Raw genomic sequence first — 23,364 nt, 5'->3', positions numbered from 1 at the left:
TGATACCCAAGGAAAGCGGCTGAGCCAAGAGGGGCATCCAGACATTCCACATAGCTGTTCAGCTGCTGGACCATCTGGAGGGAAATAAAAGGCCTGGGCTAGGGGCTCTGGCATTGTGCTCATTTATTATTTGGTTTTCCCTTGCCAGACTTTGTCCCTTCTTTACTCCCTCTGGCCCAGAACAGACGTCCCCTTTGGCTGGGGTGCCATTCTTACAAGCTCCTTTCTGTACCCTGCATGCCGGAAAGTTCAGAAGTTCACATACCCCCTTCATGGTGGCCTTATGTTGGGGACTTCATTATTCCAGCGGCTCCTCACCTGTGTCTTTCCCAGTCCCAGGTGGTGCTGATTTCATCAGCCGGGGTTGCTGAGTAGCACAGAGTAGCACAGAGTAGCACAGACTGTGATGGACATCCCCATCCGGGTCTACGCATTTTGGCAGCCTTGTTCTGAGTTATTTGGAAGGAAAACGCTCCAGATAGTTCTCATTATGGGTGCTTATTGGGTGGTAAATGTTTTGATAAATGGCTCTGTGCATCTGCCTCTTATTTAACCGTCCCTAGTTAGAACTCCCAAATACTGTGCACTCTGGCCCTTCTATTCCAGAGGAACTGTGAAGGCTTCTGTCAGTGTGATGGGGAAGGTAGCAGGTGAAGAGAGGCCCTGGCTTGGCGGGGGTGGGGTGGGCAGCTTTATAAAACTGGAATTTTTCTTTGTGATTTGAAGGAGGGTTTGTCACTCAAAACCCAAAGTTCTTCATCTCTGAGGAAGATTTCTGTCGCTAGTGGGAGTCCATTAGGCTTTAACTCTGGAAAGCACTGATGGCACAGATTAGACATACTTGAGTATTTTGAGGGAGTAATTTAACAATGATCAATTTCTGGACCAGGCCCGCTGTTGGAAAATATGGGGCTCTTCAGATCATTTTTATTAAAAAAAAAAAATGTGTTTCTTCCTTGCCCTAAATTCCAAAGCTGCTTTGGAAAAAAAGAGTGCTTACTCCATATATCTCTAGTGCCTTACAGGCTCTAATTATTCAATAAATGGATTAGAGCCGTGGGCAGGGAGAATTCCCCCCCCCCACTCCGATTGGGAGGAGTTTGTGGCCATCAGGTTTTCCTGGGGGTTTCTGGTACTCAGTAGTCTAGCTGATTAACACATGAAGGTGGAGATAAGGGATTGGTCTTGATGTCATTTCAGTGGTCCCGTTCCTGTGTTCTGTGTGCACGCGTAGCCCTGAGAGAGGGTCTGATTTAGAGTCAGACCAGAATTCAGATCTCAGTTCCACCCCTGTATTAGCACTCTCTCCTTGGACAAGTTGCTTCATTTCACCAAGCCCCAATGTCTACATCTTAAATGGGAATGTGAGGTCTACTTTAAAGAATTAAAAGGATTAAATGAGCTCATTTATGTAAAGTACTCAGCATGGGCCAAACTTCTAGTAGATACCCAGAAGTTTAAAAAAAAAAAAAAGTTTCATCTTAAGTCCCAACTGTGTTTCAGCCTTTCTGCTTTTGTTTGATGTTAAATCTATCAGTAATCGGCCTTTAAAGATGGAGGTAGCGCTGAGCCTTACCCATTGCCATTGACCCACTGTTAGTAGTAGAATATTGTTTATAGTCCTGTTCCCTGCCTTGTGCGTTCTCGCTGTCTGTAAGGCATTCTGCAGCTCCTGCTCTGCTTCCTCGAAGGCAGATCCATGGTTGGTTGACTTTCTTCAGTTTATTCTTCCTTGGTCAGTTGTTTCTATTTTCATGGTTGTTTTCTCAATTCCCCTCTTGTATCAGCTTTCTCTGGGATTATCCTGTCACTTGCTTGCCGCCTTTAACCCCCAGAACAGCCCTTCTAGATGGGTATTATTATTCCCATTTTATAAACAAGGGGACTTGGGAAAGTGTTTTAGTACAGACTCCCCTCCAAAGTCACATCCTATAACCGCCCCCCCAAAACAACACAACAACAACAAAAACCCCAAATGCAGCTGAAGTTTATGACTCCATTGGCTTAATCACTAACTCCTTAATCCAACTCCAGACGGTTCTGGATGCTATAGTTTGGGAGTGGGTCCTGGCTTCTACTTCTGCTTAGGTACATCTAAGACTGAAAATGCCTTTGAAGAAAGGGTTGGATGGGGGAAGGAGAGGTATGCTTGTGGAAGAAATAGGCATTTCAAAGTCTTTCTGTGCTCATTATGTCACTCTCATCCAGGGGAAGTTTCCGCTCAAGGGATCTCCCTACACTAAGTCAGTCCTTGGTGTTTACTGAGTTTCTGGTGTGAGGAACAGACTGTACTATGCATTTGGGGGAGTGATATAAAAGAAATGAGTTGTGGACCTTGTCCTGAAGGAAATTTCTGCCAAGCAGGGGGAAAACATTCTTGCACATGAAATTACTCATGAACATTTGGGGGATAATATCATCCAGTAAAAAGGCATTCTGTGCCAAACGAGATCTGACAACTTGTCACCATATGCAACATCGTTTGGATGTTTCCGTATGCTCATTTGTTCCTCAGAGTTGGGACTGTTTTCCCCCTTCAGTCAAAAGAATGTTTTCCAAATCACAGTGTCTTGGGAAGAGGGAAGATGAAATAAAGAGATAAAAAAAAAAAAAAAGCTAAAAAGATTTGCTTTAGCGAAAGTCCAATAACCTCCTGAAGATAGGGCATGATAGCTTATCAGATTCACAGCTATGGATAAGATAGGACTTCTCAATGTGTTAAGAGTTTTATGCCCCTCTTTTATTGGTCTAAATGAACCAATCCCCATGTTTTAAAAATAATTTTAAAAAGAGGAAATGTTAGAATTCTTTCACTTTTGAGGGTTGGTTTGTTTTTAATATGCAAAATCAAGTGAAAGCAGAATAGACTGCGTTTTATGACATTAGTCAGATTGTAGTCTGGGTAGGGGTGCTGAAGAGGTATGGAAGCCCCGAAAACCCCAGAGCAGCCAGGGGTGTGTGTGTGGTGGTGGGGGGGGGGGGTTGGTTCTCAGCTCTCAGTCGACAGCAAACTGGCTGACTTGTAAGTGAATCTCACGAGCCAGGCATTGGCCTTGTCTAAATCCCTAACTTTGGTGGCTTTGCATTAACACCTTGGTGTTTCTTTTCTGGTGCTCTCATGTTTATATAGCACTCTCAACTTAATTGTGAAAACATTTGCATGGTGATTAGTTAACCCAACAGACCAACTCTGGGAAGGCAGCCAGAGCCAGCAGCACCTTAGTAATAGAAAAGCTGATAATTAGGAGAAGAACCCCCATCCCACCGCCTCACCCCCAACACACACACCCCCAGACCAGCAGCCTGGACGTAAGTGGTACTCCTTTGCTTTAAGGAGTGACCTCAGTGAAAACCAAGAAGTGGTTGAGCTGTTTGAATCCACCTTGAGTCCATCCAGTTCTGCTGAAACTCTTGGGATGGTCATGGCTCTGGGTGAGCTTGTGATGTTCCAGATGGCTGTCTCGTGGGGGAGAGAGAGTAGCACTGATGGGTCCTGGGAGCCTCTCTCATTTTCAGTTCTGGCCACATTCCACACCTGAACTTGTGCCTTGCCCATGTTTCCCATCTGCTCTATGAACAAATATCACTTCTAAGTTAGAGAGTTCTCCTTCTCAGGGCTTTTATTAGTTAAAGGTGCTGCTTTTAAAACTAGAGTGAGGATTGCCAGAAACTGGGGAAGGGGATGGTGGGACGTGGCTCTGCAGAGGGTATAGTTTCCACTGAGTGAGATGAAACCATGCTAGAGGTCTGCTGTACAGCGGTGCACATAGAGTGAAGAAAGCTGTCCTGCACACATAAAATTTTAAATAAATTTTTGTTAGACTAGGTGTCCTGTTATGTCTTTTTTAGCGTAGTAAAAAACATAATGGCAAGATAAGAATATTTTTGCAAGTGCTGCTTTTTATAGTCCGGGGGCTGGTTCTGAGAGACTGGTTTCAGATGGCTGAGGTCACCGTCTTGAGGGCGATGTTGTGTTTGGCTTCCATTGCATCAGGGTGAAGGTAGCTTCCGATGGGCTCATTTCAGGCTTTCGTTGGAAGCCCCACCACATTAAAAATGAATTATTGTGCTAGCAACCCCACCCCTGAAGATTTGGCTGTTAGTATATGAGGGACTGAGAATTTAATGATGTATATTTTTAGCAGAAGTGGTTCTGCGTTAATCTCGAGTCCACATTTCCACTGATCCCACGGAAGGTGGAGAAATGGAAGACGGGTTGGAAGGATGGAAGACAGATGAACCAGGTGTGCAGACGGGAGGTGGTCTGGATGAGGGAGACTCCCTGACACTGTAGGGTTCGTGTGATCTGCAGCTCCTCTGAACCTCCCCATCTGAAAACTGGGAGTAGTGTTTTCTCCTTTCTCTAGGCAACCAGGCATTACCTAAACTCCCGGGGGGGCTAAAGTGAGCTTCAGGGAATACTGGTCACACCTCATGTAATTGCTCCAAGGAAGTTAATTGCGCTGCTTTTTGAGGAACTTGTGTAAAAGGCATTGTGTCTCCTGTAAACAGGGAGGTGGTTTGCCCGGTGCCTCTCTCCGGCTGCTTGCCTCCAGGCTGACTGTGATGGGGGGCATCTAGGCTGAACGAAGGGGAACTAGATAGCCCCACCACAGGAGTGGGGTGCTACATCTGGGCAGGTGGTTCACAGCTTGCCTACTTCCGTGGAAGCCTGTGGGTACTGCCGGTTAGTTGGAAAGGACTGAGTGTCCGAGGTGGCCTTTCACTGTAAGTCCAGGGCCAGACAAGCTGATAGAGAACTGCTTTCAGTCTTGAGTTTGGGACTGGCCGCTCACCCAAGGACCAGGCAGGAGAGGAGACTCCCTCATTCTGGTAACGCTACCCCGTATGACCGAACCTGTGGCTGGGGCCCTGGTGGCAGTGGCCACGGAAACTCAACTGGCCAGGGCTGGCTCCTGGAGAGCCCCGCAATCTTGCTGGGGGGAGGTGGGGAGGGGCGGCGAGGTGCAGCATTGCCTCTCCTGCCGGCCTCCACCGAGGTCCCCGTCGGCCAGCCCTGGGGCCTGCCACGACCCCGCCCTTGTCTCTGTCCCACACAGGTGAGCGCCGTGGGCTATGGGATGGATGAGGTGGGACAGGACCAGCATGAGGCCCGACTCAAGGAGCTGTTCGACAGTTTTGACACCACGGGCACCGGGTCCCTGGGGCAGGAAGAACTCACCGACCTTTGCCACATGTTGAGCTTGGAGGAGGTGGCCCCAGTGCTCCAGGAGACGCTGCTTCAGGACAACCTCTTGGGCAGGGTAAGGTCTGGGGAAGAAGGCAGGTGGATGGAAGTGGGTGTGGCTTCTGTGGGGAGGGAGGGCTGGGTGGGGGGGAGAGGGCCTGTGGCGACCTGCCTCTCACATCCTGGCTGTGTGTGCCCGGAGCTGTTAACCTGATAAACAGAAAGAGAAAATGTAATGGGCGGGACCAGCAGTGTGGTTTGCTTGGGATATGGAGGGCCTGCTTGAATTTGTGCTCTGGAGTGTACGTATGCCCAGAGCATCTTAAATGAAGGGAGGAAAAGAGGCAATAGGAGCACGTTTTCCAGCTCTTGTTCATGGTGGATCATTCTATGGACTTTGCATTCATCACTGGGGCACAGGGAGGGGACCGAGGTTTTCCTTGAAGAGCAGGAAAACACAGTAAGAAAATTGCTACTCAGTTTGCTGCTCTTTTACTCCCAATAAAGCTATTTCTTGTGCAGATTGCTTCTAGGGCGAAGGATTAATTAAACCTTTCACCTAGGAAATATGACAGGAGGGTAAGTAAATACAGGGCAGGTTCATTTAAAACCCAGCACGACTTCAGCAGTGATATGCAAGTGTATGCTGGTGGTAACTTCTGCATTTGACAACAAATAGTCCTGTTGTCCCCGTAAACCAAGTCACAGGAACGAGTACCGGGTGAGAAGGGGCCTTTTTAACTCCTGGTGGGAGTTAGAAGTGGGAAGGATGTCTTGACCTCCCGTTGCCTTCAGTTCTCATAATTCTAATTAAGAGCATCATTTGTACGGCTTTGAGTTGAGTCTTGCTGTTGGTTGTTAGAATGGACGAGAGGGAAAAAATGGGCAACGCTTTCTGAGCTCTGTTGTTATCATTGATGACACTTCGTGTACAATGGTTTTTATCATGTGGTACAAACTGAGGAAGGAGTTATGGAATTCAACTTTATTCTGGTGACTGAATTTCCTTTTCTTCATTTCATTTTCACTGACTTTGAGTTGATAATTTGGGTAAGTGACCTCAGAGACAGTACGATGTATTGGCTGTCTGCGACACGAGACAGACAGGAGTAGCGATTATCCTGAAATTAATGTACAAAGGATGCTGTTCTCAGGGGCTTGGCACTATGAATGCCATGGCTAACAGGGCTCCCTCTTAAAGAAAAACAAATGTGAGGTGTTTTACAAAACTGGAACCATTCTCTGTCACTCTGGGAGTGGGGACTAGCTGCTTGTGAACTCTAAAAAGTGCTGAAAACCTTGTTTGGAAGCCTTAGCAATGGGAGATTTGAGGATGAAGTCATTTGCCCCCCCCCCCCCCCGTAATGCTTTCAGATGTGTTTTTGTTCTGTCTCAATCCCGGACACCTTGGGGGAGCCAAGGGAGCCAGGGGAGCTGAGTTTCCCACTGTGGTCCTGGGGGAGAAGGCAGAGTACCAAGAGTGGATATGTTTCAGGGCTGATGAGAGCCTGGGAAGAGCTGGTACAACCTGAGGCTTCCTTGGGAGGTTGTCTCCAAGTCAGTGTAAATACACAGCCCTCTGCTAACAGACCGAGACTTGGCAGCACGTTCACGGTGTCCCTCTCCAGATGTTGCACATCTTCGCGCGCACCCGCCCCCAATTCCGCAAACTAAAGCAGGGGAACAGTTATCGATTGATTTGTTAACGACTTGACACTATCAGCCTTTTTCCGTTTGCTATTTGCCTATGAATAATGAATACCTAAGTGGTCTAGAGCCTGATATTTACTTAGTGAGCCAGTGATAAAAGTTAAATAGATAGATGCATGTTGATTTCATGTGGAAGGTCCCTGGGGACTGTCTGGAGAGCAGGGTTGGCATGAATTAATGCACTCCTGTTTGATTTGCATTTTTTGTGAAACTGAAATTATTCTCCTTAGATGATCACATAAACTTGGCCATATGTTGGTAAGATACTGTATATGGTCTAAAATTTTAAATTATAAGGAAAAAAATTCCTTAGAATTTACTGAAGAATTCTAAGCGGTAACACGTTCTTGAGCTTAAGTTGTAAAATTATATGTTGTTTCCAATGCCAGTCATCTTTCTTCTCTTTAAATGGTATTTATAGAAAAACTTGTAAGGGTTTGCAGTTTGGTTTCATAAATAAGGAGAAGGAAATAGTAGCATGACAAATCTCAATATATTCAACTATTCAGTAATTCAACAAATAGGTATTGAAGGGTCCCGCATGTTAGGCTTTCTGCTAGTCTGTGGGGGTGCAACTTACTTATGTTTTTCATAGATTAAGGTTTTCCACTAAATTGGCTTTTGGGTACAGTAGTATCCAACAGCTTCCTGAAGGCTTAGGGTTTAATGGTATCTTTAAACATTAATGAGTATAATTTCTAAATGAAACAAAACTTTCAAGTTTACCTTTGTTGGAATCAGGCTGAACTAATAATTTTTTTCTTGAAAAAGAACTAAAATAAAAGGCATTGCCCTCGTCAATAAGAATATGAATATTTTCTGTTTTTTTTTTAAATTTCCAAATCCATCTGTAAAACTTCCTGGATTTTTTGGGGTTTTTTTAAGGCCTAATGTTTCTTTTGACAGTTGTTGAGGAGGGTAACTGAAATTGACTACTTGACTCGCCATTTTCATGCATTTTACTCCTAGGCCATTTACTCCCAAATCAGGTTTCTTTTTTTCTTCCTTTTTTTTTTTTAAACTAAAAAAAAAAAAAAAAAAAAGGATATTTATTTATTTATTTGACAGACAGCGATCGCAAGTAGGCAGAGAGGCAGGCAGAGAGAGGAGGAAGCAGGCTCCCTGCTGAGCAGAGAGCCCAATGTGGGGCTGGATCCCAGGACCCTGGGATCATGACCTGAGCCAACGCAGAGGCTTTAACCCACTGAGCCACCTAGGTACCCCGCCCCCCAAATTGGTTTCAATTCATCTATCTGATCTGGCTTTGTAACTTGAAGTCATATCCGCCTGAGTTTGGTGCTCACTAGTTAAGGATTTGAAATGCCTGCTGATTGTGGATCACTGATTTGAAGGAAGCAGGACAACAGTGGGTGTTTCCTGCTAGTTATCAAAAGAGCTCTATCCATATCTTTGTCCTCAGTTAGGCACCTGTCAGGTGGGTGGGAGTCCGAGACCCAGGGACTCCTGAAGACACTGAAGAACTTTCAGTCTGGTCAGCTAATGTTTGCCCGGCAGCTGAATAGTCCCTTTGTTTGTTTGTTTTAAAGGTTCTATGTATTTGAGAGAGAGGGCATGAGTGGGAGAGCAAGGGCCAGGGAGGGGAGGAGCAGAGGGAAAGGGAGAAACAGAGTCCCTGCTGTGAGCAGGGAGCCCAGCGTGGGGCTCTGCCCCAGGACCCCGAGATCATGACCCCAGCTGAAGGCACACGCCCAGCTGTCTTAGTACCCAGGCATCCCCAGCTGAACAGCCCTGAGAGCAGATACTACAAGCATATAAGAAAACATAACAGCATTAGCTCTTTTATGGAACCACGTTTTCATCTAAGCAACTGATATTGGTCCTAGTGCTTCCTCTTTTTTGTCTTTTATTTTTATTATTTTTAAAAAAATTCAAATTAGTTAATATATAATGTGTATTATTAGCTTCAGGGTAGAGTTTAGGCTGCATCAGTTGCATGTAACACCCAGGGCTCATAATATCAGGTGCCCTTCTTAATGCCCATCCCCCCAGTTACTCCATAAACCACCTACTTCCCCTCCTGCGGCCCTCAGTTTGTTCCCTATAGTCAAGAGTCTCTTATGGTTTGCATCTCTCTGTTTTTATTTTATTTTATTTTTCCTTCCCTTCCCCTCTGTTCATCTGCTTTGTCTCTTAAATGTGTCTTTTTTTTTTTTTTTTTTTAAAGATTTTATTTATTTTTCAGAGACAGAGGGAGAGAGCACGAGCGAGCACAGGCAGACAGAGAGGCAGGCAGAGGCAGAGGGAGAAGCAGGCTCCCTGCCGAGCAAGGAGCCCGATGTGGGACTCGATCCCAGGACCCTGGGATCATGACCTGAGCCGAAGGCAGCTGCTTAACCAACTGAGCCACCCAGGCGTCCCTTAAATGTGTCTTTTAAATTAAATGTAGTCATATGCCTCTCTCTTTTATTAGAAATTAGGACATAACTATGATAGTCTACCTTGGTTTTATTGAAGCTGTCGTATCAGTTTTAAAAATGCATTTTCATATATATTTATTATATATATAATATATTATATATATAATATATATATATATATATATATATATATATATATTGCAACTTTGAGACATAACAGCTTCCTGGGATTCTAAGGAGTTTCCTTGCTGTGCTCTTTGATGGGAATCTGGACACTGAGGTGCTCCATGCCCTTGGCACACTTTAGAATCTGAACAAGCCACCTGGTAGCAGAACCCACAGCTAACTTCAAAGAGTCCCATAGGTGTGTGGACTTCGGTCATCAAAGGCACTTTGGAATTTTTAGTGTTAAAATCTTATAGCTTCACAATTATATGATTTAGCTCACTTTTCCTACCTTTCATTTTAAAGTGCTTGGGGGTTCTTTTATGAATATCGTGATTTATTTCATATGGTGGATTTGCTTATTTGTTTCCAGTTCCCTAAAAGCTTTTTAAGATTTCTTTCTCTTATATATATTTTAACCATTTGAAAAGTAAATCAGAATTACAGAAGTACTTTCTGGTTGTGATTATCGGGGCTTGTTCTCCGTGTGCAAAATTGTGCTTGATCATCAAATAGTGTCTATTTACAACTACCCCACGTTCATGCTTCTGTTCGTAGTATTGATCTGAGGCTTTTTAAATGCATTGGAGGAAATGGTAGCAAGCATTTCTCATTGCATCTCTTATTAAATGTCTGAAAGTTGCTGTATCTTACTGTTTAACCACCATAGTTTAACCTGAAATGGGGACGGGAGTATTATCTCATTCCCATTTGGTCTTGTGACTCTGTAAACCATCACTCCCTTCCTTTACAAGAGTATCCATTTGGGGTTGACTTGAACTCCCAAGGGCCAGCGGTGCTCAGTTATAGACAAGAAGACATTCTTTTTTTTTTTTTTTAAGATTTTATTTATTTATTTAACAGACAGAGATCACAAGGAGGCAGAGAGACAGACAGAGAGAAGGAAGCAGGCTCCCTGCTGAGCAGAGAGCCCGATGCGGGGCTTGATCCCAGGACCCTGGGATCATGACCTGAGCCGAAGGCAGAGGCTTTAACCCACTGAGACACCCAGGCGCCCCGACAAGAAGACATTCTTTAAAAAAAAAAAAAAAAAGACATTTTGATTACGAGGCTGCAAGACTTGCTTCTACTCTCTATTAATACTTTGTTGTCAAACTCATTGCAAAATTAACTTCGATTTTGCATGCTGCAAACCTCGAGCCTCTTGGAGCTATTGAGTCTAATGGGAAGCCAGAGCAAGGGGAGGGCTGGAGGTGGGAACAAGTGCGGAAAGGCTGTTCTCTCTGACCTGCTTGATTTCAGTGACGACTGCCTCTTTCTCTGGAGAAAGTATGGTCCAGAACGCCAGTCTGATTTCTGCAGCATCCCACTGATACTCTTATGAGTAGCTTCTTGTTTGGACAGAGGGGACTTACAGTTCTTTAGTGTCTATCACGGAGTTTAGACTTCAGTGTTCATCTGTATGACAGAGAAACCTTGGAACCCAGAATTGGAAAAGTACATTGGCCTGTCCAACTCATTTCAGGCAGCAGGAGGATAGGAACCCAAATTCTCCATCCTTGAATTCAAGTGCATGTCTTCACAGCCTCCTCAGACTCCAAATATAGGCAAGAAAGAATCTCATTCTCCACACCCCACCCCCACCCCCACCCCCATCACCACTAGCACCACATCAAGACAGTATAGGATTAGAGCACAGTCTTTGAAGTCAGCCCCAGATTCAAGTACTGATTTCTTGCCATTTTTAGCCCTATGGGCATGTTATCTTAAGTAGTCTGAGCCTCAATTTCCTCATCTGTATAATGGGAAAAATAATACCCTCTTTACAAAATTGTTTTTTGGTTTTCTTTTTAAGATTTTACTTATTTATTCGACAGAGAGACAGCAGGAGAGAGAGAACACAAGCAGGGTGAGTGGGAGAGGGAGAAGCAGACTTCCCACTGAGCAAGGAGCCCAATGCAGGGCTGACCCCAGGACCCTGGGATCATGACCTAGGCTGAAGGCAGAGGCTTAACGACTAAGCCACCCAGGCGGTCCTCTTTACGAGATTGTGATGAGGGTTGAATTGCATTGTGTGTGTCAAAGACTTATCCTAGAGCCAGGCACACAGTTCACTACCATATTCTAGGTCGGCCTATATGCTTCTCTCCTCCCTCCCTCCCTTACATACCCAGAATGGGTCTTTGATAAATAGTGGCATCCCAGGAATGATTTCCTGAGAAAGATCCTAGGCGTGGAGAATGGATTTGCTGGAAATTCTCTTGTGTGGCCGCGGTTTGCATCTGTTTGCATCTGTAGGCAGGGCCCCTTGACTCACTCTTGGAGTGAGTGACCTCAGCGTTTGCTCTAGGTTTGGACTCGCCTTTTTGCCTCTCTTCACGTTGTCTGCAGTAAACGGCTACAATAACCTGAGTGTGTTATTTAGAATCAGACACTTCACAATGATGTCTTTTTTTTTTTTTTTTAAAGATTTTATTTATTTGTCAGGGATAGAGGGAGAGAGAGCGAGCGAGCACAGGCAGACAGAGAGGCAGGCAGAGGCAGAGGGAGAAACAGGCTCCCTGCCGAGCAAGGAGCCTGATGTGGGACTCGATCCCAGGACACTGGGATCATGACCTGAGCCGAAGGCAGCTGCTTAACCAACTGAGCCACCCAGGCGTCCCACAACGATGTCTTTCATTATGAAACTGTGTCTCTTTATCTGTATCCTTTCTCTTTTGCATAATGCTGTACACATCATTTTTCTGCACAGTGACCTTCTGGAGATTTCCAATTTTCTCTTCCTGTGGCAGCTACCCCTTCATGTGTGGAGTGTTCTTTCATCGATTTCCCTTTGTATTAGGAGATCCGAACCTCCTTGGTGTGGTGATAGTTACGCAGGCCTTTGTCTCGTTTAATAAGATCACTTGGTTGAACACTTGGCTTGAGCCTCTCATCCTGGGGCTGTTTGAAGTGCTGCCTGCACACATGTGGAAACTCTATGTATTTCATCTCCATGATTGCAGGAGACAATTTTATGCAACGTTAAGTTTCTTATTCTACTTCCTGTTACAGGGTTTGTGTGTGTGCACGCGCGCGCGTGTGGTTTGAAGTAACGTTTGTTTCTTATGCCATGCTTACTTTCTTTCTTCAGAAAGGCAAATTGTGTTTCTAAAAAAGCATTCGAATAAAATGTGGAGAGGAAAGATGATGAGGTACATTTCTATTAGGCGGGGGTGACACAGGACAAAAAAAAAAAAATCAGACTTGACTGATCTTCCTGTTAATTTAGTTTAAATGTCATGTGTGTTTTTAGTCCGTCAGGTAATTTTCCCATTGCTGCAAACTGCCCTTTGAGGCATACAAGATAGAGGAATGCTTGTAAAATGAATGGCAGCAATTATTATTCAAATGAGGGGGGTACCAACCCGGGGAAGCACAGCTTGGAGGCTTGTTACCGCATGAGATTTAATTGGATTGTATATTTGTGAAGATTTCTACATTTTAACATAAGGCAACAGCAAAGCTCCCTTGGAGGAGAAAAATGGTACTTACAAATTCCAGTTACTGAGCTTAGCGAGCCCACTGGTGCACATTTCTTCACAATAGAGGGCATTTATTAACGTTTGGGTTCTGGGATGTGCCCTCAGGGGCTTTTCCACCACATCAGTATTCATGAGCATTGTCAGAAAATAGCAGTCACCTGCCTCTATGAGCGAATTATCTTCTTGGAAGATGCAGAATTTACGTTCTCTAAAATGGAGGGTCCAGTGTCTATGTGCCTTTGCAGAAGGAAAAATAAACATCAGTTTAAGACAGTTTTTTTAACAGTTTGCCTGTTTTCATTTTTGGATTTTTAGGGGTGTGTGTGTGTTGAAGAGGTCCATCAGATAGGCACTGTTGGATTATGAAGAACCTCTGATTTCATCATGTCTTAGTCTTTTATAGACCCTTTTCCTTGTTAAAAAAAAAAAAATGTGGCTTATCTAATAGGTCCATTTTGGAAACGGTTTAGTTCTGCCTGGGAATATCTTCGTGAAGCCAAATGTCCCGAAACTGTCCCACGAGTTTCAAAGCTCTCACCGGACCCTACCTTCCAGGTGCTATCAGCTTTCCTCTCTTCTGCCCTCCCATAGTTAAGATTCTCTTCCTGCTCTTTTACCCCCTGTCGTCCCAGCATGTTGCTTTAGTGGGGTTTGTGTGGAGGATCTGACCACCAGGAGGGGCACAGGGATTTCCCTGAGATGTCAGACCAGCAGTGAAGCCTGTCTGGGGCGGGCAGGGCTGCCAGGCTTTGAGTCCAGTCAGAAGGCCTGGGTTCTGCAGGTAACCCCAAGGTTTCAAGACGTGAGGTGCCCATCAAGGCACATGCCTTCTTCATGCTCTGTCTCCTCAGTTCTACGGGGAGATGCCTGCCTTGACTCACTCCCGCGGATGTTGTGAGATCCAAATGACCAAATGCCTGGGAAAGATTGAACCAGCAATAACACACCTGGTTCCTCTCGTGCGATCCAGGACCCACATTTCATTCAATTTTCTAATAATTGGATCTCTTACCCCATTTAGTGACAGTCTTTAAAAAAAAAAAAAAGTTAACCACTGGGGATTACAAACATTTTATTAAAGTTTTACCCTACCAAAGAGGATATGACACGAAATAAGGTTATTCACAATCATTTAAAATCTTCTTGGTCTGTCAGTTACTCATCTGTGTTATAAGAGCCGTTCTCTCAGGATTTACTTGGTGGCACATAATCCTTGTCTCAGCACTAAACAAGCCCAGCCTATTAGGTTTTTGACACCATGGCTTTTTAAACAGTTGGTATAGTTTTTAAAACCAGGTGTTTTAAGTGTAAAAATAGTGCTGTATTTTTGCTTGAGGGAAGAGAGTTCATGTCTTTTTACTCAATCCCAAGATGTCAGTTGTTTCTTCTTGGAGGGGTTACCCCCGAGTACTCCTGTTTCTTGTTTGCTGCTTCTCATCTGTGGTGGGTGGGGAAGCAGGACAACAGAGCTACTAATAAATCAGGTAAAGTGACATAAATAGTTCCTGAGCTGCTTGTGCGGCATATTCTGTGAGAAGAGTTTGTGGGCTTTCTAGCACCTTCCTCGGCTTTGGACACCACTTGTTTGTGTTCTAGTTGTCTACTCTTGGGTTGTGTGATAAGCAGTCTCTGTATAAATGAGGCTTTACTGGCTCAGAGGCTGGTGTGTTTCTAGGAGGCCTAAATGTCCCTCAGATGTGGTATAACGAAGTCTTAGAAGTTGAATGGGATTAACGTCCAGAGTATATGTACCTTGGTCATTTTTCAGGGTAAGATTGAGGTCCATAGACTCCTGGGTGACCTTCACGGCTCATACTCACTGAATTGAGCTGTGTCAGGACTAGATTCAGAAGGGCTCTTTCTGGTAGCCTCTGCCAAAGCTTAGGCCTTTAGAAGACTCAGCAGAGACCCTTGAGTGAAGCGTAAAGGACTCAAAGTTCTCAAGGCTAGTTACCTTCCTTTTGAAATAGGAGCTCTTTCTGTCCATCTCACAGCTGGGAAGGAGAGACAGAGTTTTCCTTCAGGCCCTTCCCATCAGTATCCTACAAGCAGAGAAACCCCCAAACTGAGGTCCCTAAACACAGAATGATGGATACGTCTCTCTGATTGGGGGGGCACCTGTCCAGGTCTCGGTGGGGAGGCAAGATCCCAGCTGTCACCATGCCCCCTGGCCGTCCTGGTTACTCTCAAGGCTTTGCTTAAAAATGTGGCCATCTGTCTGTACAAGTCGAGGAAGCAGTCATGCTCTATACCGATTGGTAGTAACTAGCATTTACCTATCGGTAATTAACTACACCAAGTGGCTTTACTACCACTTGCTGAGTACCTGCTAGGTCCCTGGAAATTCTAGACACCTCATGTAACTCTCCTTTGGATTTCCTCCTGCCACTGTGAGGGAGGTGTTGTTACAAATCACATGAAATACGTGCCGTGCACTTGACACGGCGGGTGTCCGGGCTCCCCGTGCCATCTCTGGAAGATGCGCCCTGTGGTGGCATGATCTCGTCACTCTTGTTCGCAAGGATAGTGCCCAGCCCGTAGCAGCTGCCCCACAGATATTTGTTGGATGGGTCATAAACATTGTTAGAGGTGGGGCGCTGAGTCAGCCTCTGCCTTCAGCTCAGGTCGTGATCTCAGGGTCCTGGGATCGAGCCCCACATCGGGCTCTCTGCTCAGCAGGGAGCCTGCTTCCTCCTCTCTCTCTGTGCCTACCTCTCTGCCTACTTGTGATTTCTGTCTGTCAAATAAATAAATAAAATCTTAAAAAAATTTTTTTTTTTTAAATTGTTAGAGGTCCCCATTTTTACACCTGAGTAAACTAAAGCGCAGAGACGTGAGTTGTTGAGCTACAGCTGGAAGGTGGTGTCTGGGGCAGGGTCGGATCCTGGACCCAGCTGGCTCCAGCGCCGAGCCTGTGCTCCTAACCCTCCTACTGCCCACCCTAAGGGGAAGGGATGGTTCTAGTAGGCAGTGGTAAATGCCTGGCAAGTGTCCGAGATGGGAGAGCCCTTGGGTATGTGCTTGCTGTTTGTGAACTGGCTGGTGCTGGGGAGACTGCCTTGCCCTTGGAAACAGGAGCCAGGATGCCCCAGTGCCCTGAAGCCCATGCTCAGACTTTGGGCCAGCAGCAGGACTTGGCCCTCTTCCCTCCTGCAGGCTCCTTAGTCATTTGTCCCTTTCAGTCTCTTAACCTTCCGTTGACTGCTGGGCCCTGGTTCTCTAGCGGATGCCCTGCCTCCCTTGATGGATTGCCTTTTTTTTTTTTTAAGTGGGAGAGAGGAGGAGGGCAGGGGCAGAGGGAGAAGGAGAAAGAGACTTCCAAACAGACCATCCTTTGAGCACAGAACCTTACACGGGGCTCTATCTCACGACCCTGAGATCCTGACCTGAGCTGAAACCGAGAGTCGGATGCCCAACCCACTGAGCCACCCAGGCCCGCCTGCCTTGACAGATTTCTGCTCTGTCTCCACAGAGTATGCTGTTTTTTAGTCTATACTGGCTAAAGGAACATGATTTTAGAAAGTAATGGTAAGTGATGAAAATGGATTTAGTAGAAAAAGCACATATACTTGGGGAGAATGTGGTGAATTGTAAGCATATACAATTTTATGACGTAGGAACCTCGATGGACTTCTCTCCCTCGCATCGATTTGCGTGGACAAGACATGCTTTCCTTTCTCCACTGTTTAGGTAACTGACGAAGTTTGCTGCTTTTCCCAGTATAATTTGGCAGTGTCACTGTCACCTATATTCCAACTTCTAGGCAGTATTTTATAATGATGTCCAAAGAGACCCATAGCAGCACAAATATCAAATCGACTGACTTCTGTATAAATATACTGGCTTCTGTATAAATAGGTGCCCCGTTATCAAACGAGAAGGAATACCATCTTTCCCTTCTGTCCCCTGGTGAGGTCACATAAATTTAAGTTACAGAAGAATACACTTGGCCATAAAGAAAATCGTGTTACCCCTTCAGCCACAGCCATATCCCAATTCTGAGTAATTCCTCCTTCTATCAAGGTAATTGTGTGTTTAAAAATTCAAGAAAATGCTTCCCAAGGTTCTTTTATTCTTTGTGTTTGCTATTGATTTCTTTTTGTTTATAGAATCACAGGGGCCTTGGGCGATAAATATTATATACCTGCCTCAGGCAAGACTATACTCAAGTCATCCTGAAACTGTTGCTCATTCTCCTCTAGAATGTCTGAAGAGATGAAAGCATCCTGGGGGCATTGTTATACTGGATCATTTACTTGGGGAGTTTTTCCTAAAATCTCACCTAACCTCTTTCTCTTGTGATCTTGCTCAGAAAAATAAAAGGAGTTGAGTTCAAAACACATCTTTTCCTGAGTTTATAAAGAGGGTTTTGCTCTATAGCTTTCCCCCTCAGGGTTGAATAAATATTGATGTTGACGTTGGTGTTTATGATGCTGGGGTGTCAGAAATTATCAGCCCACTTTGCCTTCAGTGCTTTACAGAAATGAAGAAAGGGGGACAAAAGCAAGTTATGACTCACTTCGAGGCTGTCAGGTTGCTACCTAATGGTTCTGGTACCTTGAAGATGGATTTACTTCCTTAAGGCTGTGGAAACTACTTTGAATTTATTTTTTGCTATTTACTTTTAGGTACATTTTGACCAATTTAAAGAAGCATTAATACTGATCTTGTCTAGAACTCTGTCAAATGAAGAGCACTTTCAAGAACCAGGTAAGGGCACTGACTCACTTTTCTTCTCTACATTCCCTTTTAAGAATTGTCCAGGGAAGAATCCAGGGACCTTGAAGCATGTCTATGAAAGCTTGGGTGTCTGCCTTTTACAGATCGAACAGTTATTTTCAGTGACTTGTCTTCTGATATTATCCTAAAAGCCTTGCAGCTGTTGAACTCTAAAATGAGGCTTCCCTACCACAGCAGTGTATTATGGAAGAAATAATTGGATTGTTCCTAGGCAATATGTCAGATGGAGCGCCTGTAACTCATTCCTGGAATGAGCAGAGTGAAGGCGGACCGTGCCTCCTGCATCCTACTTCCTGTGTTCATGGAAGGATCTGAGTTGGGGTGGGGGGAGGGGTTTTGCCTGAAAGAAGAGTCATCAATCTAAAGATAATCTTATTTAGTCCTAGTAGGTGGATAACTCTCTGCTATAGACATTATCGCATTATATCATAATTGATAATATCTGTCTCCAGTGATAGTTCTTGTGGGCCATGTTGTTCATTTTCGTATTTTCAGTGTCTAGGAGAATGCTTCACACATAGTAAATATTCAACAAAGGTTAAAAAATAAAGAACTTAACATTACACTTCACTGATTTTTTTTTTGAAAGCACCATAGATTATAAGATATTATTTTATGTATCTCTGTAAAGAAACATCTTTTGCCAGTTATATTAGTAAAACACCATTGATTGTAAGATTTATCCTAAAGTCAGTGTTCAAATGTGTGTGGGGGAGGGTGTGTGTGTGTGTGTCTGTCTGTCTGTCATAGGATCAGTGAAATATGGTGAATATTTAAAGGAAAGTCTGAACAGGGCTGAAATTTGTATTATAATACAGTCCAGTTTTATCAAATCATTGGTTGTCAGATTTAGGCTAGGGCTTGGCTATAAGGAGCATGAGGGGATTTTGGGGGTGATGAAACTGTTTCATATCTTGATGGTGGTAGTAGTTAGAGATACTAAGAGTTTTTCCAATCCATAGAATTGTGTGCTGAAAGTGAAATACTGTGTGAATTACACCTCTATAAATCTGCTTTTATTTTTATTTATTTTTTTAAAAGATTTTTTATTTATTCATTTTTTTATTTGAGAGAGAAATATCACAAGCAGGCAGAAAGGCAGGCAGAGAGAGGGGGGAAAATGGGCTCTCCGCTGAGCTGAGAGCCCGATGCGGGGCTCGATCTCAGGACCCTGAGATCATGACCCAAGCTGAAGGTAGAGGCTTAACCCTCTGAGCCACCCAGGTGCCCCTATAAACCTGCTTTTAGAAAAGATGACATAAAAATATAATCCAGTTTTTGAGATTGAGGAGAACTCATTAACATTTTGTCACTAGAACGACTCATTCAATGTGACCTATTTAGATAAAGCACTTTCATTTCTTCACTGTTGATCTAGTTCTTCACTCTACTTTCTGGAATGGTTAAGATTTGTGTCGTATGTATGAACATTGCGTTTAGCAGTGTTTTGGACCCCAGACTGAAGTTCCCCTTTCTGCCTAACGTCACCACCTCTAAGAAGGTTATATCATCAACTCTGAGGCTTGCCAGCGCTCTCTAGAAGCCTGCAGTGAGCCTGTGGGGGAGGTTATTGCCTTCTGGAGATTTTCCAGACCACTAATAGAATTTCTGTAGATAACCACTGCTGGAACATGGGCTTCTGTTCTCAGGAGGTCTCACATTCTGTTCGTATTTTTACTTATTTATGGCGTCTTTCATCTTGATAACAGTAGGGGAAGATCCTAGGGACCTGAGTAGAGCTATGGTGACATCTCCACATTTTAGTTCATGAGAGCCTCTGTAACCTCAGAATCCAGTTTGCTTCTCTTCTGCGTTGATCCCATGCCTTTATGTGGGTTTGGAATGGGCAGTCCTGCCAGTAGTCCACATGATCTCTGTGCTGCTCTTTCCTCAAAACCTGTATGGTCACCTGCCAGAAAAAGGTCATACTAAATGTGCCAGTTTATGGTGACCCCAGATGTGAGGAGTACCTCCTAGAGCTGCTCGGTGTTGGGATCTAAATAATAGGATGGGGAAGGTAGGCAAAGGCTGGCTGAGCTTGGTCATAGCCGGGAAGAACATTTACAAATCTGGCTCCAGATGGTGGGCTTGGAGTTATGGGTGTGCCCCACTGCTGTGCAGGTCGAGACCGTAATTTGGACAAGTCTTCCAGGAGAACACACAGAAGGGGTTTTATCTTGTTGCTGTGTGCTCCGTCCTTTGGGGAGGCTGCAGCAGACCTTTGGGAGAGAGCCGTCCCAAATCAGCGGGGTGAAGCAGCCGAGCACCTCTTGAGAGCATTTTGTACAGCATTTGTGCCTGCCCCACCCCCCCCACCCCCCACCCCGCAATGCCTGGCCTGCAGGATCAAAGCTAGGATTGAGCCAGCGCCTTAAAAGAGTGTTTGATCTCCTCGGAGCCAGTGAGTCAGCCCTGCCTCCCACACTCCCCGCTTTGTGCCTGGGCATCTCTGCTTTTTCTGTCCCTGGCCCATCTCACTCTGGCCCCTCCAGTTGTTCCTGGGGATCACGCAGTCCGTTCCACCGCAGCATCCTCCCACCCACTCGAAAATGTGATTCAGCCCCCACAGGCTGACTGGCTTGGCAGGCAAGCGACAGAGAAAGAAGGTTCAGGACTCAAATGCCATATCAGGAGTCCACCTGAGGTCACCCCCTTCTTCCTCTGTATGAAGATGACTGTCCCCTAAATCCTAGACCATATTCCTGTAGGGCTGGAGAAAATGTTGGCATTTTCTCCATGAGCCCACCAAGGCCCGAAGAGACACGTGGCTTCATCGAAGTCTCACAGAGAGTGGCAGAGGGGGTCGCTGCCGCCATGTCACGGGGGGGCCTCCTCCTCTCGAGGAAGCTCTGGTTTAAGAATGTCAGCCCCCAGATGGATGAGCTGGGGGCAGACCCAGTCCTCAGTCCGTGCAGCCCAGCCCCAAGGATTCTGACAATTGGCCCGAGTCAGCAGGAAGGACTGAAAAGAGCAAGTTTCACCTGATCATTAGTGACAGGAATGCCTGTGTCTGCAGCATTCTTTGGCTTTTCAGCACTTAATTCATCTTGTACCATAAGGGCCAGACCTGTGGTATTTTTGTCTTGTCTTTTGTAATCAATGGCCCAACTAGACTTTGAGAGCAAAGACTGCCCTTCAACTGTGGAAGGTGACTGAAAAAACAGGGCCACAGTGCACAGCCTTTGAAACGGAATGGGTCACAAATGGATATTTTGTAACACCGAGATTTTTTTTCGTTAAAAATACCGGATGCAGTACCAGACTATAATATAGAAAGCCCAGCTTGATATGGTGGAAAGACCCTCGAGCCAAGACTTACAAAATACCAGCTCTGCCCCTCTAACTGGGTGGCCTTCTACGTCACCACCTCTGTGGTCTTCAGTCACCTCAAATGTGAAAGAGGTTGTACTGGAAGATACTAAAAATCTGTTCAGCTCCAGGATTCAGTCATATCACTCTGAATATCTAAATGACATCTAAATTCGTGAAAATGGCTAGCTTTGTGTTTCTGTCAGATTCTACCTCACATAAACTGACACTGTGAAGTCCTGCTTGCTAAGGACAAATGCCTAGTGGACCTCATGCTTTCACGTTCCTCTAATAAAAGAGTTATTTATAAATTAAACAAAAATGAAGCTTTATTAGAATTTGAGAGGATGGGTGCCTGGATGGCTCAGTCAGTTAAGTGTCTGAGTCTTGGTTTCTACTCAGGTCCTGATCTCAGGGTGGTGAGATCAAGCCCCATGTGAGGCTCTGTGCTGGGCATGGATTCTGCTTAAGATTTTTTCTCTCCCTCTCTCTGCCTCCTCTCTCTGCCTCTTCTCTCGTTCTCTCCCTCTAAAGAAAGAAAGAAGAAAAAAGAAAAAAGAATTTGAGAGGAGATGGAATTAAGTCATTATTTCATAGACTTGAGTTCTGCCATTTATAATTTCTCTGAGGTACAATTTCTTTATTTTTAAAGGTAGTGTGATGATTTTTCATACTAGATGATTTTCAGCATCTGTTTTACTCTGATAATTTATGATTCTAAGACTCTTAGAGAAGAGTTTTCCCCCTAAAACCAGTAACAACAAAATGAAAAATGCTGATATTGAGATAGGGACAGAAAAATGGATTGGGGATGTAGGGAATTATTTGCGATTCCTAATTGATTAACACCAGTGACTAATTCCTTCATATCTACATGCACAATTTAATTTTTAGACTATTTTCCCAGAATAAGAGAGGGACAAAAGCTTAGTTATTGGTTATTTTTTCAATTTGCTCTGGCTTTGGATTATAGGATTTTTGTAATGGAAATGCCGGCATGGGCTCTACGCCGTATGGTATCAACATACCGTCTGGGTCTGTTCTCCAGAGATTTTATCCTTGTTTGATGCATCTTGCATTAGATTTCTGTTCAGTAGTAGATGTTAGAAAGGAAGATGTTAGCAAAGAAAGGAAGCCCTTTCTTTCACCGATATGCTTAGTGTAAAAATCTTCCCTTTGTTTACCTGGGGTGGGAAAGCTCAGATCTGCAAAGGCCAAATCATGAAGAAAATAAGACTATGCGTGGTTTTGGTGCAGCTGACTCTTTGATTTTTTAGATAATATTCCTAATTCCAGGGGCTGCCCTATTTTAAATATTTTTCTTATATCTTGAGGAAGCTATAACAATAAACAGATACCTCTTCATTCACTCACCAAGTTTGCAGTGAAGCAGGTCTTATGGCCAGGCATCGGGCTGGAGGTGGTGTTTACCACTGTATTCAGAGGCGTTGGGCCAGGTGCCAAAGTCTGGCCAAGGGCTCTGTTTTTAGGAGATGAACACACAAATGGCCCAAGAGTTGAGTTCTGTTGTGCTCTGTCTGGTTGAGTCAAATAAGTAAGAACTTGGTTCCTTGTTCCCATGTTGTCTATGAAGACCAGAGCAATGGGGACCAGAACATTTTTCCAAAAGTTAAAGGCAAAATAAAATCACCACCACTACCATCAAAAAAGGAGTGAGGAGTCACTTCCTAAGGTCAGGGGGAGCTGGAAACACTGCTGGTCACATAAAATGATAGGACCTTCTTGGAATTATGTGAAACAATGAAAGGGCACCAGAAACTATAAAAATGCCTTTGGCTAATCAGTGCAGCTTACAGATTTTAGGCTATGGAAATATTTATGGACATGCACAAAGATGTGTGTTTAAGGATAGTCATTTGAAATAGTGGGAAAATATATATCAAGCATGAATATTTGATAATGTATAGTTAGACAAATTGTGATGTGTCTGTAATCAAAGAATAAATAGCAATTCAAATGTGCCAGAGAAGAATGCTTGTGATAATTTTACTAAGAATGCTTGCTTTGATGATCTTGCATGTGCTTTATTTTCACTAAGGGCAGGAAGGCATTTTTTTTTTTTTTTTTTTAAAAACTACATCTGTTGTGCAAAAAACCCAAAATACTCTTTTGAACAAAACCATGGACTCAGGAGTTGTGCCAGTGTTGTAAGTTTGTGTTTGCTTCAGAGTTGGAGAAGGCTTCCAAAGCAGGGACATGAAAAGGAGAGTTAGGGAGTCTTAGCATCCCTCCCATATCAGGTAATGGGGAAAGAGGTGACAAGAAAGAAAATTCAGGCAAGAATGACACAAACGGGACTCCAGTTTCTGAGATGACAGACTGGATCACATTATGTGTTTGCCGCTAGTCTTACCCATTGCAAAACAAA

At 44.4% G+C, this 23,364-nt stretch overlaps 1 protein-coding gene across 13 annotated transcripts in view; it reads left to right on the top strand.

Moving 5' to 3' along the window:
* The window catches only part of NIN (ninein), a 95,353-nt gene that overhangs the window by 3,938 nt on the left and 68,051 nt on the right, over positions 1 to 23,364 (top strand). For 11 of the 13 annotated variants that reach the window (XM_032344166.1, XM_032344165.1, XM_032344167.1 and 8 more), the window contains exons 3-4: positions 5,061 to 5,264; positions 17,555 to 17,636. In XM_032344166.1, the coding sequence (XP_032200057.1) occupies positions 5,082 to 5,264; positions 17,555 to 17,636 (265 nt within the window). In that variant the 5' untranslated portion in view covers positions 5,061 to 5,081. Of the gene's footprint in view, positions 1 to 5,060; positions 5,265 to 17,554; positions 17,637 to 23,364 lie in introns of those variants that run through there. The other 2 variants (XM_032344171.1, XM_032344172.1) reach the window with 2 other exon arrangements.

Source organism: Mustela erminea, chromosome 5 (assembly GCF_009829155.1).
Source record: "Mustela erminea isolate mMusErm1 chromosome 5, mMusErm1.Pri, whole genome shotgun sequence".
Classification (NCBI taxonomy): domain Eukaryota; kingdom Metazoa; phylum Chordata; class Mammalia; order Carnivora; family Mustelidae; genus Mustela; species Mustela erminea.
This window is presented reverse-complemented; position numbering and strand designations above follow the sequence as displayed.